Raw genomic sequence first — 22,768 nt, 5'->3', positions numbered from 1 at the left:
TTATGGCAAGTGAGACAGGTCATTTTTATTCTTTTGCTCAGTTTTATTTATATAGTGCTGGTTCATCTCAAGTCATCTCAAGGCTATTTATGTTACAAGGTAAAGACTTTACAATATTAGAGGGAAAATCCAATAATCAGATGATCCCCTATGAGCAAGAACAGTGGGAGGGAAAAACTCCCGTTTAACAGCAAGAAACCTTAGTGAGAGAGAGCCAGCTGCTTTGACTGGTTGGGGGTGAGGGGCGGGAGAGTTAGCCAGTTCAATAATTACTAATGATGGTTTGGAGCAGTCAACATGTGGAGAGCTCAGTGCATCATGGGAAGCCTCCAGCAGCTTAAGCCTATAGCAGAATAACTAAGCGAGGGTCACCCAATCCAGCCCTATGCTTTATGCTTTATCAAAAAGGAAAGTTTTGAATGCAATCTCAAAAACAGAGAGGTTGTCTGTCTCCCGAATCCAGACTGGGATCTGGATCTGATAGCTGGAGGCTCTGCCTCCCACTTTACGTTTAGATATCCTCTGAACCACAAGTAAGCCAACAGTCTGAGAGTGAAGAGCTCTGTTGGGAGAATATGATCTATGAGATCATTTAAGATTTGATGGGCCTGATTATTCAAGACCCTGTTTGTGAGGAGAAATATTTTAAATTAAATTCTGGATTTAACAGGGTGAGAAGCCAATATGGGAGAAATGTAATCTCTAGTCTCTGTGAGAGCTCTAGCAGCAGCTTTTTAAATTAACTGAAGGCTTTTCAGGGAGTTTTTAGAGAAACCTGCAAATAATGAACTTCAATAGTCCGGCCCAGAAATAATTACTGCACTTTTTCCAGAATCACTCTGAAAAGGATGTTTCTAATTTCAGTTGTACAGATGAACGAAAGCAGGGCTTCATTTTTCTTTAATTTTCACAGAACATAGTTTTCACTCAAAACTTGCAAAGGACCCTTAGTGTGATTTAAACACAGTAAATAGTAATGACAAAAAGTGATTCGATGTGATGTGAATGATTTAAAGTCCTTATTTAAAGTCAGTGATGTGAATGATATAAAATCATTTCTGAAGCCTAAAGATGTTTCCTGAGCCTGAACTAAGGAGGATCATTTATCTGCCCACCTGAGTCTGGCTGCAAAAGTGAGTCATCCCTACTTCTCATCTTAAAATATCCAACTTTGCCATTTTATAGCGCACAAACAAAACATGTTGGACTCCCTGGATGGCTTCTGCCCTCATAACAGCTTTAAGCTCTGGGACTGACAGGTGTCCTGACAGGCGGCTGCAGCTGCTAGCTAGACTTCACCTCTGCTAACCTGGGTCACTGGACTGGACCTCTCAACCATGTTTGTGCTGTCGATGCCTTTTGGAGCATTTTAATGGAATTACCTGAGAAATAATGTGGCTTGCTGCGTGATACAGACTGTCCAAAAAGCACCCTGGTGCGTTTGATGACCCCGATGAAATCCACAAGCAGAAATGTATTAGCTAAGCAACAAAGCTGTTCCATATACTACAAGTGTCACTGAAGCTTTGAACTCGACACACTCTGTATGTTGGCAGACGTCTGAAGTAGGTAAAGTTGTGCCAGAAACTTTAGCTCTGCAGAGGAAAACATCCATAAATCTGTCTGAAATTTCCAGGCAAAATGTTAACACTCCATATCGTCAGAATAGTAATCCAGTTGAGTTACAGTGGCAAGAAATTATTACTTTAGAGAGCACTATATTAACTTTCTGCTATTTTATTTGGGCTTCTGAATTCTGAGTGTGTAAATGTGTCGACTTTATGATCCTTTGAAAGATGACACAATAGTGTGAGGCCACATTTCAAGGCTCATTGTACAGATGACTAGACACTGGAAACAACACAGAGGAGTACATAATTCCTGGAACAGCGACACTCACCATCAGAGAAGGTCCCTAAACCAGGAATTGTAATTAAAAACAGAAGACTGTTTTTACCAAGCGGCAGCATCATGGGCTGAAACACTAAACTGCAAGTCCCAGAAAGTGCAGTTCCTGTAGTGGCCACTTGAAGCCGTCTTGAGGGTGTCTACATTTTAAATACAAGCTATGGTTACTATATGGTGTTTGGGCCTTATGCTCAATCTTTAATTGGATAAGTTGAGGATTTCTGAAGGATTATTATCAGTGCTTATTGGCTGATAGTTGCAATGTTGCTGATTAGTTTCTAATCCCTCTCTGGTGTGATGATGTGGAACATGTGCTATTAATAATTCTCCCAAGTATCTCTTTGGATAGACCCCGAGCTCATTAACTGAGGACTTGCAATTGTGAAATTGTCACAGACTTAATGTGTTTAAGATTGAGTTCAGCTTTGTTGGCAGTCCAGCCTTTGCTTTAGAGGATCATCTGCTTGGTCGGGGATCAGAAACCTTAAATGTCAAAACAGACATTTTTGGGTAATCGTTAACCAAGAAAAATGGAACTGCAACCATATTTGAAAATCACAATAAAGCTGAGACAGTCTATTATCAACATTATTAATAGATGAAAATAATTAAACTCTGTTGTGTGCCATGAATATTTGATACTTTATTTTATATTTGATACTTTAACATGTTTTTGCTGCATTTTATGAAATGATAGACCTGAAATAAATAAAACTTTTAAGAATTTTTTTTACCAAATAAACAGAAAAAAGTAGTGGTAAAAAATCATTTTAGGCTCTAAAACTATGAAGGCCACTGCTACTTGTTTTTGTGCAAACAAAATTCAAAGGTCCAGATCAGTGTTAGGCAATTCAACTTTTTCAGTTCAATTCAGTTTTATTTATGCAGCTCCAAATCACAACAATAGTCGCCCCAAGGTGCTTTATATTGTAAGGTAGACCCTACAATAATACATACAGAGAAACAAACAACAATCATATGAGCAAGCACTTTGGCGACAGTGGGAAGGAAAAACTCCCTTTTAACAGGAAGAAACCTCCGGCAGAACCAGGCTCAGGGAGGGGCGGGGCCATCTGCTGTGATTGGTTGGGGTGAGAGAAGGAAAACAGGATAAAGACATGCTGTGGAATATTAACAAGTATGATTCAGTGCAGAGAGGTCTATTAACACATAATGAATGAGAAAGGACACTGAAGAAGAAGAATAAACTCTTATATCTGTAAACACAACAATATACTGCTTGTTCTAAAAAAAAAAAAAAAAAATCACATTAAAATTTCCATCCAGATTTTTTGTTTGTTTGTTTGTTTCTTGTAGATGACCTCCATAGCTATGGAAACTCAAGACGTGTCTGCTGATTTCCAGTATTTTGTACCAAAGCTCACGGATGTTGAACATTTGTAGCACCAGGCGACAGTGTTAGTATGTAAATGGAAGTGGTGCACGTGGCCCCTCTCAGCTGAATAATCGCCACTTGTTAATGACCATAACAGACAGTATTGGACAAAAAAAAGAGAAAACATTGTGTATTTCCAAGTCTTTATTTGGGACGAGGCATTTGGGTCTTTAACACTCCCTTTAAGCCTTCTGTATCAGTAAAAGAAGTGAAAACAAGCATAGAAAAAACATCTAGTTATATCAAGGCATATCAGTGTGAGGCTTTTACTTTATTTGTCTGTTATTACTATAACAGGTTGACAAACACCCATCACATCACATGACAGGTATACGGCATGATGAAGTTTCAAGCTGTTACCTCATGCTGCTATTTGGGGCCGCAGCAGGCAGAGATGCTTCAGACTCTGTAAGGGCTTCTGGATTGCCGGCAGAGCAGCGGGCTATCTTAAATGTAGTATATGTGGCTTTGCTCCACGCTCTCTCTCCCTGACTGTAAATTGTCCACTAATGTTCTACACTCTCATTATCCTCTTCACTAGCTCAAAATGTGCATCATCTGTTCACTCATTTGTCTTTCTGTCAATCTGTCTGGCTTGTCCACATGCACCTTTAATCATGTGTCCATTACAAGGGGCTCTGTTTTCGCAACGCATCAGATTTATAATGATGTCAGTGAAGCGTCAGTAGCAGATGCACCATTACCAGGGTAATGCGGTAGCGTGATCTGAGACACAAAGCTACAGCCTCACTTGATCCTCTGTGAGGTACGTGCTGTCATATAATGGTACATTTACTATAGCTGTGCATAAGAGCTTAAGCCTTGAGGCTGTCTCTGTGGAAAACTGTGTTGTTTAGTCTGTGAACCAGATGGCTTTTTACTCCACAAAGGGCGCGAGTAAAAACAGACAGTCGAAATACTTTTTTTTTAAAGTATTTGGGAATAAATCATTTAAGCATTTTATAGTTAGAGTTAACTTGCATCCTTCACATTTCCATTGGAAAACAGCAAAAGCGACACTCTGTGGACCACTTGTAAAGTTTTCACACAGAAACACAAACACAAATGATTGGTTGCATGTATTTGCTGAAAACAATACTAATATCCCCTCTGTTTTCAGGCTAGCTGGTACTCTCCAACACTCCTCAACTTCAAAAAGGCTTGAAATATTCTATTACCTGTTTGAAAGTTCATAACTTCAACACAGAGGCAGGAGAGCAGAGCAAATAACCCACAAACTTTGGTGAAATTGACAATGATGACAATGCAGATGCTGAAGACACAGACAGGCTTGAATCCTGAAGCCAGATTTGCTTAATTTTGATTTACAGCAGATCAGCAGGTGCCTACTAACTGTGACAGACAGTAGTGTTGGCCTTGCACTCACATGTAGAACAACTCTACTCTGATGTAACCGAATGATAGAAACTGAGGTACAAGTGGATCGTTGGCCCATTGGAATCCTGAAGTTTCTTGATGGTTCAGGTTATGACCATGCCACTGCCACTGTATTAGCTGTGGAAGCTAAAGTGGAGAGCAAAATACAATCAAGTCGTAAAACTTTAGAACTATTTAGAAGTATGAACATGCAAATACAGTGGATGAACTCAGCCAGAATTCCATGTGAATCACCGATACAGTCAATCACTCACTCAGCTACAGATGCTCCGGATCTCAACTCATTATGTTTATAAAACACACCTGTCCACAGAATCAATGATCAGTTTCTCCCATTGCAACCTGTCCACCAACATGGGGAGACCAGAGAGCTGTAGTGTGTAGTGTGACCCAAAGAACACCGTCGCAACAGTCAAGCACAGAGGTGGAAACATTATGCTGCAAGGCTGTTTTTCTGTTAAGGGCGCATGATGACTTCACCACACAGGAAGGCCAATGGATTTGACCATGTACCTTAAAATCTTGGATGAGAACTCAGTCAGAACCCTGAATGTGGGTCAAGGATGGGTCTTCCAGCATGACAATGACCCCAAACTACCAAGGCACATTAAGGTTATGAAGTGACTTAGTCCTATATATATGGGTGGCTGTAGCTCAGGTGGCAGAGCAGGTCAGCCACTTAGTGCGCCTTGAGGCGACTTTTGTTGTGATTTGGCGCTATATAAATAAAACTGAATTGAATTGAATTAACCAGAAGGTCGGTGGTTCGATCCCAGGCTGCTCCAGACTGCATGCCAAATATCCTTGGGCAAGATACTAACCCCATGTTTGCCTACTGGTGGTGGTCAGAGGGCCTGGTGGCGCCAGTGTCCGGCAGCACGCCCCAGGGCAGCTGTAGCTACAATGTAGCTTGCCATCACCAGTGTGTGAATGGGTGAATGACTGAATGTCAGCGCTTTGGGGTCCTTAGGGACTAAGTAAAGCGCTATACAAATGCAGGCCATTTACCATTTACCATTTATAGAGACTTGCTATAGGACTAAATCACCTCGTAACCTGTGTGTGTGTTTGGGATCACTGCCATGCTGAAAACATATCAGATGCTTTCCAGCTGGTATTGCTCCGTAGATCTGCATGAAAAATTTGGAAATCTCTACAGTTTAACCAGGTGGGCATTTTTAAAGTGATTTAGATCTTCTAGACAAACTATAGTAACCCAATTGCTTTAATTTACTGCGCAAGCTGGTCTGTGGTGTATCATGAAAAATGAGTATTAGTCAGTTCTTGTGTTTACCTGACATTATGTAGATGACTCAAAGTGAGTTTTTGGAATCAGTGTTTTCTGTTTTCTAACAGAAGGTAAAAACTGTAGCAACATACCAAAGTCTGTTCAGGGTTTTTGTTTGTTTCATTTTTAAATAACCTTGGAAGTGTGAAATTCAATGAACAGACCCACAAAATCAAATTTAGATGTACCATCTCGAATCAGCCTAACCTTTATGACTCGGTACACAGGCGCACTTTTCTGAGAGTTTTAAAGTTTGATATTCTTTAAAGAACTGAGTCCATCAGGAAAGTGAAAGGTGCAGGTTGGCGTTTCCTGTCGTCACACGCAGTGAACAAGCTCTCGATGCTGTACATTGTCACAGTGAGTAGAGTATGAATTCACAGTATTTAGTGGAACTAACATACATAATACTTGATCGTTTCTTTAACATCTCACAGAGAAAGAATCTGTTTTTACTCTGACACTTGCTGACACTCGGTATCATCGCAACACAAGGATCAGCTTGTTTCAACACTTTGCTGAAGCTACATGAAGTTAAACATTCAAACCCACGCTGCTATATTTTTATGGCTGCAACACTACATCAAATGGAAATGCTCTAGATGTTTTGTGCACGTCTCCCTCGTAATTCTGTCTGACACGCAGTCTCTCTCATCGCCACTGGAATTTCAAATCAGTTCTGTGGTTTGGAATAAAGCTCAACAGCAGAGCCGGAAATCCAGCACAGTCACCGTCAAGCTACTGGTGGATCTTTGCACACAGGTAACACAGAAAAATGATGCATTTTTCTGTGTGTGATTTAAATTGAAGCTTTTGTTACCATTTCACTCTGAAGCTTTATTGCCGTTTAATTTTTGCTGTTCAGTTTCAGGGATCTTACACAAAAACTTTACAAATTTGGCCTTTTAAATAAAGAAAAAAATCAAAAGAAGAGATGCGAGGCACTGAAAACCTCTGGTGATAATTCTTATTTGTGCAGCACGAGTTATGGCCAGCAAACTGCAGAAAATTGGTTTCCATCTAGTCTGAGACTTGGCTCAATTACAGAAAATTAAGAGATTCTTCATTTTCATTGCTATTAATCGTCAAGATTCTCTCCTAACAAAGACGTGCTTCTGTCCCAGGTTCTGTATTTTTAAGTTGACCGTTGAGTCTCTTTTTCAGACATTAATATATACATCCTCTTTCCTGAATGGCATCTGCAAATATTACATCAGAACAGAGTCTGAAATGAGGCTAGTGATTTAAGCAAGGCTACACTTGTAACAAGGCTGGTCGAGGTAATTTGCCGGATAAGACCACCAGCTCCACTGGCAGTGATTAGTGACTTTCATGTGAGGGATTTCTGATGCCCACAGACATTAAAACCAACCGAGGACATTGCTGTTAAGGCTCGCCAATTAACAGATCTTTCTTTCCTTTTCCTTTTTTTTTCAGGCTGTGAATGTTTCATTAATTCACATTATGAGATCTTTGTGAAAATTGGTTTCACTTATTCCTGCGAACAGAGCTGGGAGCAGCTCAAACCCCAGTATTAAAAACATCAGAAATATATAGAACCACGTTCGGTCCCCTTTGACCAATTTGTTGTGTCAGACTCTGCTCTGCTTGAGGCTTTTCTGAAAATGTCATGAGCTCATGTAGTGTGATAAGCTTACCTCCATAATGAACTCTCAGTCACGCTGTTGAGGTTAAAGTCAAATAGTTTGGTCAGCATCAGAATCACCTGCAAAACAAAAAGAGCATTACAATTAGCGGCCTATGCAGACTTATTAATCCAGTGAGTGGTGGCATATCAAACAGCAGCAGCATGACACCAATGCTTTGAGGAAAAACACAGTTTGGCAGAAGCCATAAGTCATACCCCCTCTGCCAAGTCAGCCTCAGACCCTAATTTTTATGTATACTGAAATACAGGTCTATGTTGTGACTGTATAACATACAGCGGTCACAGGAAAAAGTCCTGGTGTGGTCTTTCTCTGCCTTCAAAACCAAGTTCACCTGCTGGGCAGCCTGCCTTGAGTTTTGGGTGCGTTAGGCTAGCAGATGCTAATGTAAGCTCAAGTTGATGAGCGTTAGTTAGCTCAGTTCAGACTCCGGTGACATCATTTGAGGACAGCTCACTCTTCTGGTGTTTGCTTTCCTACAGAGGAGGAAGAGGTGGGAGTCTCCACTTTTGCTGAAGTGTTTCAGGAGAGCGAGCAGTGAAAAAAAAGAAACATTTCTGGGCAGTGAACACAAGCTCTCTGCAGCTTTTCAGAAAATACACATGAATCCGTTTCTTTTCACATAGTGGCTAAAAGTAAATACTCAATCTGACCAGGACGTTTTGCAAACAGCGTTACGGATTTCCATACCAGCTTCTATATTTATTCAAATGGGATTTTGGGACTACCGGCAACACATTTACAGCCAAACGCAGCTTTTGCATGTTGTGCATGTTGTAGGTTGAAGCGATGTGCTCAGGAGATTGTGATTGCAATCTTTTCTCACTCACTTCCTGTTGTGCCATTTGTCTCCCGCAGATGTGGCTTGAAATCGGTTCAAATTAGAAGAGGAAAGCAGGGAGTTTCTCCAAAGAGCCCATGCTATCTAAACTACTCCAGCCAATAGTATGATTAACTGCTATCACTAAATCACTTTATCAGAGCATTTCCAAAATTAAATCCATCCATCCATTTTCTGCCATTTATCCAGGTTTGGGTCAGAGGAGCAGCAGTCTAATCTCCACCACCTCCTCCAGCTCTCATGAGATACTGACGCATTCTCAAGTCAGCTGAGAGACATAATCTCTCCAGTGTGTCCTCAGTCTGCCTCATGAGGTCTGCTTCTAGCAGAACTTATCCGAAACACCTCACTGAGAATGCCTTTTTTCTGCCCTGACCACCTTAACTGGCCCCTTTCAAGCCAGCCTGAGCCCAGACCCCCTTAAGAGGGCACTAATTTCTGTCACTTATGATCCTGATCATCTTTGTTCAGTCACTAGCAGCTGGTAAAGGTTGAATCATAAGTAAATTAAGAGCTTTGTGTTCATGCTTAGCTTTGTTTTTCCCACAGCAGGCTGCTAAAATATCATCACCACAAACTTTTATTGTCTTTGTGGAATAACCGCAAGACACCTGATCTCCTTCACCTGACACAGTAACTCATCACCAAGCCAAAGTTATGACTTTTCTGCAAACCTCATCCTAGCCATCACAAACAGTGAAGCCAACCATAACTAAATTAAATTTCTCTAGCGTGTCCTCAGTCTTCTTCATGAGCTCTGCAGACGTCCCGTGTTTCCTGTCTGTGCAGGAATCCTGTCTGTAAAGATTGTGAACAGTATTGGGAATAAAGAGCAGCCCTGGTGAAATCCAGCAGCAACTGGGATCAAGAGTCTGACTCCCTGAGCAGCCCTCAGAGCACACCCCAAGAGATGTCGCCTCCAAGTGCATGCAACAAATGGAAACTCCAGCACGTTATTTGTCCCATCATGGATGATGAAGATTCTCCAAATTCTTTTTCACTGTAGCCTTGAAACCATAACCGAAACTTGGAGTTTTGTTTTCATGAGAAAACACGAGTGAAACACGAGCTGTCGGAGTTGGAAGTGTACATTTAAATGTAATTTAATTTCAACACCACCCATACGTGTGAGCAGCTTCTTCTGTACACGCTGCAGTTGCTTAGCATGATCCTATCTAATTGTTTCAAAGTCATTACTTAATCGCATCAGGCTGATTCTAAACGCCATAAATATTCCTTATTCCGTTCAGACCCCGAAGGTGCCGGCAATGAGGAAAAGTGGGTCAGCTAAAGTCTGCGGGGAAAAACAGATTGTGAGTTTCCGTGCTGCTTTACTTCTTTTACCCTTTGAGCAAAATGTGATGTTTCTGCCTCTGTTTACTTTGTGACTGGAGGTATATTTGAAATGGATAAAACTCAGAAGAGGCAGGAAAATGTTCTCAGGGAGCGCTGCGGTTTCACTTTAATATACTCTGTTTTTTAACAGTTGTGCTGAGTCCTTCCTTTTCCATTATGTTTCCTTTTGATAAAGCTGTGTATTTTGCCGTGACCTTTCCATTATCAGATAACCCCTATGCATTGTGGGTAACCCAGGGCGCAGCAGTCTAGTTATATGAGGTGGGCGATTCTACCGGTTGTGTATATCTAAATATCTATTCACGTAATGCATTGTTTGCGACGGCCTGGTTCATCCTTATCTCTGACTTTGCTGTCGGGGATATCGGCTGTATGTGAAAATCAGGCAGTGTTGCTTCCCACTGCACACACTAACATAAAGAACTTAAATCTGGGTAGTTTATACTTGTTGCCTTTAAGACATACCACACTGGGCGAGACCAATATCCAGCCGATTCCCCTCGGCCTGACTGCCTTTGATACCTCCGCACTGCCTGTTACGGAAGCAGCAGCTGAACCGCCGAATGACTTGTGTGACTTTGTGAAACAGCTCCACCAGCATGGGGTTCCTGTGAGTACAAGCAGAACAGATGCACCTTGGGTAGCAGAATTACATCGCGAGGTTGGGGCTCCTGTGATCAGGCTTATTAAGTATGCGCTAACATCTGCAGCCCCCGAAACACTCGGAACGTGTGGTGCACTTGGCCAACCCGCGGCTGGCGGGGTTTCGGAGTCGAGGATGTGTTGTGGAAAATAACCGTCAGGACAACAACTAGTAAAAAGGCATTGATTAAGAGCGGTTCAGGAAGTGGCTGGCTGTTTTCAGTGTGGGGAGAATTAGCCCGGGGAATGAATAACCTTAAATGTCCGGACTAGACCTTTGCATGCTAATGACTGACCAAGTCCATTTAGCTGCCCAGCTGGAGGCTGAATTCACAACCGCGCCACACAGTTTCGTTCTTTCTCTGTACTCGCTCTCTTTATTTCCTTTCGTCTTCACATCCCAACACTGTTTCTGTGTAGGAGACGGGGAGAAGGGGGGAGAGGGAGGGAGGTGAAGGTGAGGGTAATGATGCAATTACGTTTTTAACATCTCTGAGCCACTTTGCTGTGTGTTTGTGTGCACGCCTGGTTTCTGGGGAGGTGAAGGAAGCAGTTAAGCTTTTACAACCCTAAGTCATCCCTTGTGACTTGTGTACATGTTTGTGCATGCATATTTGTGTGTGTACACGCTGTGAAAGGTAGAGCTCTGGACTCTGGATGGAGTCCTCTAAAAGGCTGGAGTAGTAGCCCGATGACTTGGCTGCATTAGTTGAAGGGCAGTGTGCGTACAGGCCCTTCTGTCTGCCACATATGGAGACTGTGTGGGCTGTCATCAGCGAGCGGCCCTGTCAGATGGGCTCCCACTGGAAAGTGCATATGCTCCATCACTGCCTGTGCCAATTAGGCCTGTGGGCTTCTCCTACTGTAAATACTACAATGAGGCAAGTCTCTTCTCCATCAAAGCCAGAAGAAACCACCTCTGCACAGACACGCACTAACTTCTGACAGTTTGGAGAAGTGCAGAAGAGCATGAAGGCTGCAGAACGAGATGGGACATAGCTGGTGTTACAGTAAGAATCAGTGATTAGGAAAAGCTTTAAAACAAGCTTCATGCAGGCTCACGCTCACGCCTTTACAAAATACTGCATCGTGTGTCTTACAATGTCGGTGTATATTCGTATGGACAGGCGGCGGTGTCACGAATGTACAGTATGTGTCCCGTACAACGACTGGAATGATGTCCACTGATGAAACAGTTGCTGCCATATGTCAAGAATATACAATAATGTGGCTTCAGGATCACCAGCCATCCCTGCCTGCCCGACTCGAGATAACAAGACAAACAGAAACAGCATTGTTATGGTGGGCGCTAAAGCTAAAGCAGCAAGCTGTAACTTTTGCTCACTGAAACTAAAACAAGAACAACAGCTGAGCTAATGTCTCGGGTATGAAGCTGCTTCAGCTTGTTGCTGTTGACAGAGCAGAGGTTTTTTGTTCGTTAGGCAACTTAACACTGGCCTATGAACCTTTAAAGCATTAATAAGCACCCATCAAGGGATGAACCAGTGTTGTCTACATGTAACAGACCAGTTAGCAAAGAGCAGATTTTGCAGCACGTTACAAAAACACCTCATTTGTTCTCATTTCTTTTGTTGAATCTATGCCAAAGAAATGCAACAGGTTGACAGGCATAAAATAGTGTTTTTGCACCAAGAAGGTGATTCCCAAAGTGCTATTAGCCTAAAAACTGGCACATCTCAGTACAGCGTGCAGTATGTGTGAAAAAGTGACAGGCCTAAAAAAAAAACTAACTATGGCCAGTGAACACTGAAAGTCACATCCTTAAGAAATAGGGAAGAAAATCCAGCAAAATCCTGACACAGGAGCTAAGAGATTCATCTGGACCTTCAGATGGATCTACTGTCAAGAAGCCATTCTTAATGAAAGGAAACACGGAGCGAAGGCTGAGGTATGTCATATTGTAGGAGAACTGCAGGGGAAATCTTACTGAGTGATAAACCCAAATATGCAGCTTCAAAATTGTTGTCAGTATGTATGTAGGAGGTCAGCAGAGAGTGTCTGCAGCTATTTGTAAAATAAGAGCTCTGAAGATCCTTCAAGAGGCCTGGAGAACTCCTGAAGACTTTTAAAAGAAATAATAAGAAAGGTGCCGAAGACAGTTCAAGCTGTGCTGAACAATAAAATACTGACTTCTCATTAGAACTGTAGAAACTGTGTAGATTTGCACATCATTCCTCTTTTGTTTCATCAGCATTAGATATTATATAGCACAAAAGGGATCAGACAAAGCAAACAGATGTGTCTGTTTTCAAACGGCATCACTGCAGTTTCCAAGAGGTTACAGTTTTACTTCAGCTCAGGGCTGAACGAAAACAAAATAACTTGTTTCTTTGTTTCTTTGGCCATAATCAAACCATCAAAATTTAATTTAGCCTTGGCTGAAGTCCCAAAATTGCGATAAACTCGACAAGCTTCCACTGAAGGACAAAGTTCAAAGAAACGAGTTTGTCTCACAGTTGTTCAAGAAGGCCTTCAGACGTACAAAGAAAAAGTCCAACGATTTTAGTCATGCAAAGGGAAGCTGTAGCTCGAGGTAAGGATCAGTAACAACTGTGTCTGTGCAAAGCTTTAGGTATTTAAAATATCTCCCTATTATTTCTTTTTAATCAAAAGTATGCCTTTGCTGCTAGCAAACACTGTTATCTCCTATACTGTTTGGTAATTGTCCTTGGATAGAGGAGAGAAAATATCATCATGGATCAGAATTCCCAAACATGCATATACAAACAACAATTACCGTTTCCTGGGGCGTGAGAAGGCAGAATAAACAAATATGAAATGCAGAGCATTAGCACATATTCTGAAGCTTCCAAAAGAAGGAAATGTGCTGTGTTCATGTTCTGCAGGGCATTATGAACTATTTGTTTTTCTCATCTCAGTTTTGTAATCACGTGAGACCAGATTTCTCCAGGGGACGGGTCCTTGTGCACCATTTCATTACTGCGAAAAAAGACGATTCGAGCAGAAAACGTACATATTCGGCTCGACAAAAGTTTGTTGCCACAGAGACGCATTTAAGTTTCCTTTTAATCTACAAATTAATTCTGCAATGAAGACTCGGGGAGGAAAAACAGCGCAATACACACACGAAAAGATGTAAACAAGTTTTACCTGCCGACATTTGGAGATGCCTCAAACTGTCAGGCTCATGGGGGATCACTGAGTCAGGAACGCGCCTCTCTGTGGATTAGCCTGTCACATCTTCCTTTGGAAAATGCACCACTGTGCCTATTGCTAATATAAAAGTAAAACATGCCTGGGAAACATAGTTTTCAGCTGCTTGTCACAAATCTAAAAATAATGTATCTTCATCAAGATCAGAATTTATCAAGGCCTGTCTGGCAGCAGGTCCCGGGGAGGATATATACATATACCCACACCACTGCATGCTAATGTTCACCAATCGGGGGGTGCTTATCAGTAAATAATCAGTCTTCTGTGGTCTCATTTGACCTGATTTCTCTCCATCATGACACCTAGAAGCTGTAGGAAAGTTACGCCGTTAAATTCATATTTTCTCCTCTCTTTTTTTTTAAGATATCAGAAAACGTGCATTTTTCTATTTTCACTTCCATCGGAGCAGATTATTTTGTGTGTGCGTGTGATGTTTGCAGAGATGTTTATGGAATACTGAGGAAGTCTGCAGCCTGCTGTTTCATTTGTCGCCTCTTTGATCCCCGCAGACCTGTCAGCTTTGTTTCATTGTTTCTTTTGTGAAGACGATGATGCAGTCTTAGGGTTAACCACTAGTGTTTTCCCTGAAACGTGGCCGTTTGCAGCCTCTAATTGGTTGTTACCCTTCTTTGCAACTTGCACATTTTCTTTCGCAGCACATCTAATGGATGTTGTGTATGAAAATTATCGCAATTAAGTAGCCAATCTTTCAAGTGTGGAGCTGCTAATGCATTTGAAGACATGAAACGGCTTCAGAAAGATATTAACAGGATACTTGCTGGTAATGAGCATTAAAAGTATGCAGTTACTCTGCATAATAATTGCGCCTTCATGTTCTTCTTTTATGATGGGACACACGAAAACTACAAGCCCTCCTCATTTTAAAGTGTTCTGTCGCATTTTGCTGTGAAGTAAGAGGCGAAATAATGCTGCGCTAACGTATGAGCGATGATTTATCATGCAAAGCCACAATACCCTTACCTTCTCACGTCACATGTTCAGTGTATTTGCATCTACACAGCTGCTTTTCTCACCACTCCCATTTGACACAAGAAATCTTCTCCTGAACCAGGAAACGCAGAGTTGGCCAAGTGATTGTATTTTATTTGAAATTATGATTATTTAATCCCATAGAGAGCTTAGCTGGGATTGCTGGTAAGCTGCCAGTGGATGCTGGACTTGGCTGAGGCTGCCCTTTGTCACCAATTCTGTTCATAACTTTTATGGACATAATTAGGTGCAGCCCAGGTTCACTCTTCAGTGACCTCAGGATCACGGCTTTTTTGGGGGGAACAATGTGCTCCACAAATTGCTTTGACTCACACTGGGACAATTTAAAGCAACGTTCGAAGGAGCTGGGACGAATTAATGCCTCCACGTCTGAGGTCATAGTTCACGACCAGACAAGAATGGATTGACCACTTCAAGCTGGGAACGCCCCAAGTGGATGATTTCAAGTATCTTGGGGCCTTGTTCAAAAGTGATGGGAGGGTGGAGGAGTGCCGTTTTTCCAGTCATATGGATTTTATACCAGTCTGCTATGGCAAAGAGAGAGCTGGGCAGATTTGACCCGAACACGACAGGAAGGTTAAAGCAAAACTGTTGGTAGTGACCAAAGAACAGGATCGCAGATACAAGCGGCCTCTTGCTCCAAAGAATGTGTGAGCACGCTGCCAAATGCTAGTGTTTAAGCTCCTTAGGTCTGCCAGCAGGTGCTGCTCATCTGCAAGCTGCTTTACAACCCACCTCTGCCACACGTTTTATTTACATGCCGTTTCTGGGGTTTGTGTTGTCTCCCTTCCCCTGGCTTTTCCTGTATGTACATAGAAGAGACAGAACCATATCACCAAATATAAATGATTGTAGGTGAAAATAATCTTTTGATGATAACAGTTTTGACTGAACTGTTTTCTTCTTAGCCATCTTACCTATATCATAATCTTATTGCTAAATGGCACACATCTCATATGATATATATATGTGTGTGTGTGTGTGTGTGTGTGTGTGTGTGTGTGTGTGTGTGTGTGTGTGTGTGTGTGTGTGTGAAAGCATGGAACAAAACCTGCTCAGTGTGGAATTTGTGTACTTGCACAAGAATTGTGTTGCTGCTGATGTTCCTGTAAACAAGGCGCATTTAGACAATAAATCACTGTTTAGCACTTTGTCATAAAGAGGAGATAACGCCTGACACAATTATTGAAAAGAAATTCACGGACATTCGTCCTGCTGATAACAGACGGCGCATCACTCCACGCGCATATTGGACTTGAGCCGAACAACAACCTTACCTAACTTGAGAGAAACGTCATCTTCCTATGCAGGTCATTTAAACAAACAGAGTGAATATATGAATTTTAATCACAAGTATTGCTTCTTGTGTTGCCCTGGGATATTTTTTATATGAAGTAATAAAAAAAATGACTGGATTCATGTAATGCACGAAAGACTATCGACTTTTGGGAAGTTTCTGAGAAGCGCTGCAAGCGGTGCCTTGCCCAGAGAGAGATGTATTTGTCCCCAAGCGGTATTAATAAAGTAGAATCAGGAGTTTTAATACAACAAAGGTAGAGGTCATGCTGTGAAGAGGCAGCTGGATGCTGGAAAACACAGTCGTGGAAATCTGTCATGTCATCACTTTGAAATCTGTTATCATATGTACAGTAGATGGACTATAAACATCACACGAGAGGAACTTTACTGCTGAATGTGATTAATTATTTAAATAGGTGCTGTTAGAAGCACTGCTGGTTGGCTAATTGTTTAATATGCTTATAAAGAGATTTATAACAACGTCATTCCCAGACAAGACACGGCGGCAGCGGCAGGAAAAAAGAAGAACTAGTCAACTTTGTCAAAGGGAATTAGGCTCACTGATTTTGTGTAACTTCATCCCGTTTGGATGCTTTAGGGCTGGGTAGCTGATGCCCACGGCAATGCTAGATTAAAAGAAGCTCCCTTAGGACCTGCCTGGAGAGCAAACCGATGGTGGTAACTAACAAGCTCTTATGTTTTCTCCCTTTGTTCACATAATTCAGAATTAAAGATTCCCCGTTCTCATCATTTGCATTTGATTAAAGATGATTAGATAAGCTGTGATAAAAAAAAGAAAAACACTTCAGAGACTTTTACCTCCGCTGCAGCTTAATCAACATGGACAACAATGTAGAGCTGACATTGACCCTCTTTTGTTGCCGGCCTTCTTCTCCTGTATCATCAAAGCGCCGCATAAATTGCTCTTGCAAATGTTGACATTTTACATTTAATTCATTTGGTGATGCATTTCTTTAAAGAGACACTGACAGTATTTAAAGTGAAGATGGAAAATTAGACGATGATAAGACAAAAGACGATAAGGCTTTTCGGGGAGGAAATTGACACGTCTGTTAAGAGGAATACATCGTAAAGGGATGTAAATTAATCACACTGGTGACCTTGTCTCAACGCTGCGGTAATGAGATGATCAAGCATCGTCCCCTGGGAGTCTGGACGCCTTTTCCCACATGTTAATTGACAGTTGTATCGCTGCCCACGCAATTAATAGAAGCATCGAATCATGCAGCACGCAAAGTAATCTACAGATTGCTTTGCTGCAGCAGAAACATCAAATGACGTGACGTGTGCGCTGCGGTCGCTGCTTTCGAGAGACACGCCGTGTAGCCAGGAAGGTCAAAAGCAAATATTCAGACTTCGCTCGGGCCGAGATAGTGTTGGCATTTGATCCGTCTCCTCGTGATACCATTCCTGACCAAGAATTCAACCTAGCCCACACAGGAAGTCATTCAAGGCCAGGCAGTCGAGCCAGCCGTGGCCTTGGCTCCAGTGTGCGTGTACAAGCTGAGGCAGAACCCATGCTGGCTCCCCTAATGCAGGAATAAATCCAAGGACAAATGAGCAAGTTTGGCAGGACTGAAAGTGAGAGCAAAGCAGGCGAATCAGAGGAATTGAGTCATTTCTCTCTCTAAGTATCAGCTGTAGATGCTCAGTGGCTTCTAACCACAGAATCCATTTGCAAACGATGCAACGAGAACTATTGATCTGAATAGGTGTCATTACCTGCAGGTTAATGTAGAGGACAAGAGTAAACATGATCAATGTCTATCTGCTGTGGCCTGTCTGCTTGGTGTCAATGATGGGCCTACACTGTACCCTAAGCTCGATACGACTGCTTCTTACACTGCTGTGATAAATCCATCCAAAGAAGCTCCTAAAATTAGAATCCTTAAGATATATTCGTTACATCAAACTGCATTTTATCTTTTGGATTCAAGATGTTTTCCGGTGCACGCTGGACTAACAGGAAACGCTGTACGCACATACAGGATGTGGGCTGGAGGACAGACGTCATCAAATGCACACATTCACTGTAAAGTAGAATCCTTTTAAATAAGGGTGGAGACACTCTGAACACACTGGTGGTGCGAGTGTATCTCTATTCCAAGGTGTCCACATGACATCCACTCAGAGTCCTTCTTACATATTTTTGTCTTACACAGAAATAAAATATATATATAAAACTACATTTCTATAATTCTAGAGCCAGTTTGCTAAAGAAAAAGCATTCTACGTGGTCATAGTCGTTCAGGTGTATTTGTCGTATCGCGAAATTTCTTGCCGTGACAGTCATACCCACTATAAACCACCACAAACCTCCTCAGTATGCTCAGTGGAATAAGAAAAGGACCACAGACAGACGGCCGTAGTGATAGATGTAGCTATACCAAGTGATGGCAAAGTCAAGAAGAATGAAAATGAGAAGCTCCAGAAATATAAAGGGCTGAGAGAGGAACTAGAGAAGCTGTGGAAGGTGAAGGCAACAGTGGTTCCTTTGGTAAATGAAGCACTCAGAGCTGTGACTCCCAAACTGGGCGAGTGGCTCCTGTAGATTCCAGGAATGACATCCAAGATCTCTGTCCAGAGGAGACCTAGTAACAGCAAAGATACTGCGCAGAACCCTCGAGCTCCCTCTGATAGGCGAGCCGAGCGTGAAGGATAAAGACCGTCCGTATATTTAGTCAAGTTACTTAGAAAACTTATTTGTTAAGGATACCTGTTAAATTAAATTTCTTTAGACTGTATGAGCATATATCACGGTTATGCACAGAATGACCTCAATTATGAAATTACAACTAAAATTCCCATAAAAGACCTCCGAACTTCCTGCTGATTAAAAGAAAGAAACCTTTTTATTGACCTGGACTTTTATCCCCCACAGGCAAAAAAGACTGTTCTTGCGTTTTCTTCCACTATGGCTTGTGTGTGTGTGTGTGTGTGTGTGTGTGTGTGTGTGTGTGTGTGTGTGTGTGTGTGTGTGTGTGTGTGTGTGTGTGTGTGTGTGTACATGTTTAGACAACTTTGTGAGGACAGAAAATTGGCATGCTACTATACTTGTGGGGGCCGACAGCAACCCATCCCCATCACCTCGAATTTTTAAAGCTCAAAATGTGGTTTTAGTGTCAGGGTTAAAATTAGGTTATGGTTAGGTTCAGGCTGAGGGTTGGGATTAGGCACTCTTTTTTGATGGTTAGGTTGGGGTAAATGGCTAGGGAAAGCATTATGTCAATGAAATGTCCTCACTAAGATATGAAAACAAGTGAGTGTATGTGTGTGTGTTCAAATTCGTTATTTAATGGCCAATGGCCTTCAACCAACATGAGCTCAATGGAGAAGGTCAACTACTCTAAAATAAAATAAGAACTACAGGACAGGTGAAACACTTATTCCAAGACAGTTTTTATGAAATAAACAAAATTTCATAAACTATTCAAGGTTTTTTTTTATAGCACACATACTGTGCAAGGTTTTTTATGACAAATGTTTGCTATCGCTCTCAGAGGAAAAGGACCAAGCACAGGACACAGAGACGAAATAAAATTCTTGAAAACCGAAAATAATTAAAATAAAATAAAAAATAAAAAATAATAAATGGAACCAGGTGAAAGGTCCATGAAAATAGCAACGTCCATGAAAATAGCAACCAACTAAAGTTTCCCAAGAGAAGTGGTAACTTCAGCACAAGTGAGACAGATCAGTTGGGACATACAGTTATCAGGGACAAATAACTACCAAAGGAACACAGTAAGACTGACAGCAGTGTAAGCAACTAGACTAATTACCAAATAAAAACAGGAAACTTACTAGAAATCAAAAGCACGACAGTCTGCACATCAGTTATAAAAGAGTAAAAATGATGGCTGTGCTATACCTGCATCTCAAATAATCTCTCTGAGAGAAAAAGTTTCTTACTTTTTTTCCCTCACACGCTGTGAATCGCCGCTCTCTGTCACTCTCTGAAGCCTCAGTGCTCACTCACCCAATGAAACAGCAGAGAGGGGAAGAAACAGCTTTTGCCAAGCGAGCAAGATGATTTTATGAAGCAGTAAGATGGGCCTACAGTCTGGAAAGGTTTTTTTAGGCCTTTTTGAAAGAGAAATATCTATAAAGGGATATAAAAAGTGGCTAAGTCTAAAGACAAAGTCACTGCTGAGAGAGAGCGATGCCAGGCGTTACAGCAGGGAGGGTTCGGAATTTCTGATTTTAGAAAAAGACAAAAACTTGAACGCCAAACACAAAACCCAAATAGCCAGATATTGCTTCATTGCAAAGTTATGACACAGATGCCATCATTGGGTGGGTCAAACACAGCATGTACTTACCATTGGTCCACAACAGGCTGGATGCAAACAAGGCAAATACCTATTAAAATGTAGCTCTAAGCAAAGGAAATGAGTGAAGATGCAGGAGTGATCGATGGTTGACCTGCTTCTGCCAGCCTCTCTATAGGATTTAATGGCATTCCTAACACCATCCAATTACTTACCATGGTATCATTTGGGCTTGCACTGACGCCTGGATGCTGTTGGAAATTTCACACTGGACCTTTTCCAAGTTCATGCATAAATTAATAAGGGGCTGTGGGAGGGGGCTGTGGAGTCTATTGCCGAGCAGAGGATTGAGGAGTGAACTCTAAAATACAGCTCTGCCATAGAGAGAAATACACGGCAGAGTTGGTGGTAAACCATAACTTTCCCGTATGTTATCTGCAAGTATATTTATTGCTTACTGTGGCTTCCTATAGCCACAAAACAAAGGCTCAGCTCACTTCTGCTTATTATAAAAGAGTAGATTGAACCAGCAGGATTCTCTGTGGTCAGCTAAAACCAGCAGAGGGAGGGAGTCCTCAGGGAAGCCGGCAGTAGATTGAGAAGAGACGAATTACCAGCTGGCAGGTGTATAAGTAGCTTTAAGTTTTTATCAATAATGATTTATTGACCAAGAGCGAGATCCATAACAAGGGGAACTGACCCTGTAACAGTCATTTAATTTTTAGTAACAAAATGAAGGCCTGAACAGATGAGTTTAGGCGTGGATGTTTTCCACAATAACTAAATGACTCATCAGTGAAATGACTGGAAGCTCTGAATAAGACAGCAAACCTTTTACCTGACTAATATTCGCAGCAGTTGAGCTGTCAATTTCAATTCAGACTTGAAATGAAACTTATCCCGACTAAGATCAAACCACAAAGTGAATCTGTGAAAGGTCACCGCCTAATTTGTCAAACAGTTATGAGCAGATTGATTTGTGGGCTTTGACAGTCGCTGTAAAATCTGCACGTTTTTCTCACAGTAAATGACATTTTCAGATCTTCACTGTGGCTGGAGAAATGCGAACGGAGGAGCTTTATTGTACTTCACAATGGCGTATTCAGTGAAATGTAATTACTGTTGTGTATCCAGGAGATATTGTGATTAGGAAAGGATGTAAAAGCGCCTAAAGGAGCAAGGGCCCAGCTCAGCGTTACAATTCTTTTACTCTTCTCACCATATTTGCCTTATCAGCACTTACATGTAATTTGCCTGATCAGTTTCACTGCCTGCATATTTACCTTCTATAATTAAAAATTGGTTCAATGCTGGAGGAGGTAATTGCTAGTCATGCGTGAGGCTACACCATAAATGAGGACGTGTATAAAAGAGCATTTGGAATTCATTTTCTGATGGTTTCAGAGACAATAGGCAGGAATGCCTTTGAGTCTCAGGTAGAAGCACTAAAATTGTCACCAGATACACAGACAGCAGCCCACATCTCTTGTAAATATGCTACTCGTGTACAACTGGTCAGTTCTAATGCCTCAGCCTCAACCTGCGCTTGGGTCCATACTGAAATGCCAACATCTCAAAGCTTTGCAGAGATTCAAAGAGGTCTGGTGTTGTGCTAATTGGCTGCTGCTTGGCAGGCTCAAGAATTGGTACATCAGCTTCCTGTGCCAGACCTTTAAAGTTGCATTCAAAAACACCCATGGGCCCAGAGGATCATGCAAATGGATATCTTCAAGCCAGCTTACAGAAATACCTTTTAAATCAATGTCAAAAACATTAACTGCTATCAGCAAACTGATAGCAGATATTTTGGTTTTATGTCTGGGAACTGTCATGTCATTCATGGGTTAGAGACATCTATGGGTGAGATCAACTGTACTGATCCTGTACATCAAGAGCGGTATGACTCTACATGGTAAAGGTTTGTTTCTTTTATGCCTAAGGCAAATTTTGCTAAAGCTAGATTTATGGTAACTTGGTGTCCATTTGTGCGACTTTTGAGGGGCGCCATTCCACTTCCTGTTATTCTCATTGTATAGAAACAGGCTGCAATTCAGCCGGCAGGGCTCACCAAATAGTAATCAGCGAATGAGTCTGAATAGAGCTAAACAGCTATATTAATTACACCTTCTTACGACAAACAAGCTCTTATTTTATTTAAGGTTTTGCAAATATGACATTGGTTATATATCTGAATTGAAATTAAATAACACTTGGTAATGTATTCTGCCTCAATCCCAGTCACACACGAGATAACTGGAAGTTTAAAGCATAGTTATATGAAAGAAATTTGCATGAGGTTTCATGTGTATAAGAGATGAAGCTGGTTGTGATGGTTCAAGGTGACGCTATCAGGCTGCTGCTCTTCATATCACAGCTCAAGTAAAAACGACAGATTCTGTAAAGTGTCTCAGGGTTTTGTGATGTTTCCATTGCTAACAGAAGGATATTCCACCACAGTACAAAACTGTGAAAAAA

The 22,768-nt window shown here is 41.6% G+C and overlaps 1 protein-coding gene across 1 annotated transcript in view; it reads right to left on the bottom strand.

The window, feature by feature from the left end:
- LOC116323927 (VPS10 domain-containing receptor SorCS1) overlaps positions 1 to 22,768 on the bottom strand; it is a 184,558-nt gene that overhangs the window by 101,225 nt on the left and 60,565 nt on the right. The window contains exon 2 of the mRNA XM_039613985.1: positions 7,649 to 7,716. Coding sequence (XP_039469919.1) covers positions 7,649 to 7,716 — 68 coding nt within the window. The remainder of the gene's footprint in view (positions 1 to 7,648; positions 7,717 to 22,768) is intronic.

Source organism: Oreochromis aureus, linkage group 6, assembly GCF_013358895.1.
Source record: "Oreochromis aureus strain Israel breed Guangdong linkage group 6, ZZ_aureus, whole genome shotgun sequence".
Classification (NCBI taxonomy): Eukaryota; Metazoa; Chordata; class Actinopteri; order Cichliformes; family Cichlidae; genus Oreochromis; species Oreochromis aureus.
This window is presented reverse-complemented; position numbering and strand designations above follow the sequence as displayed.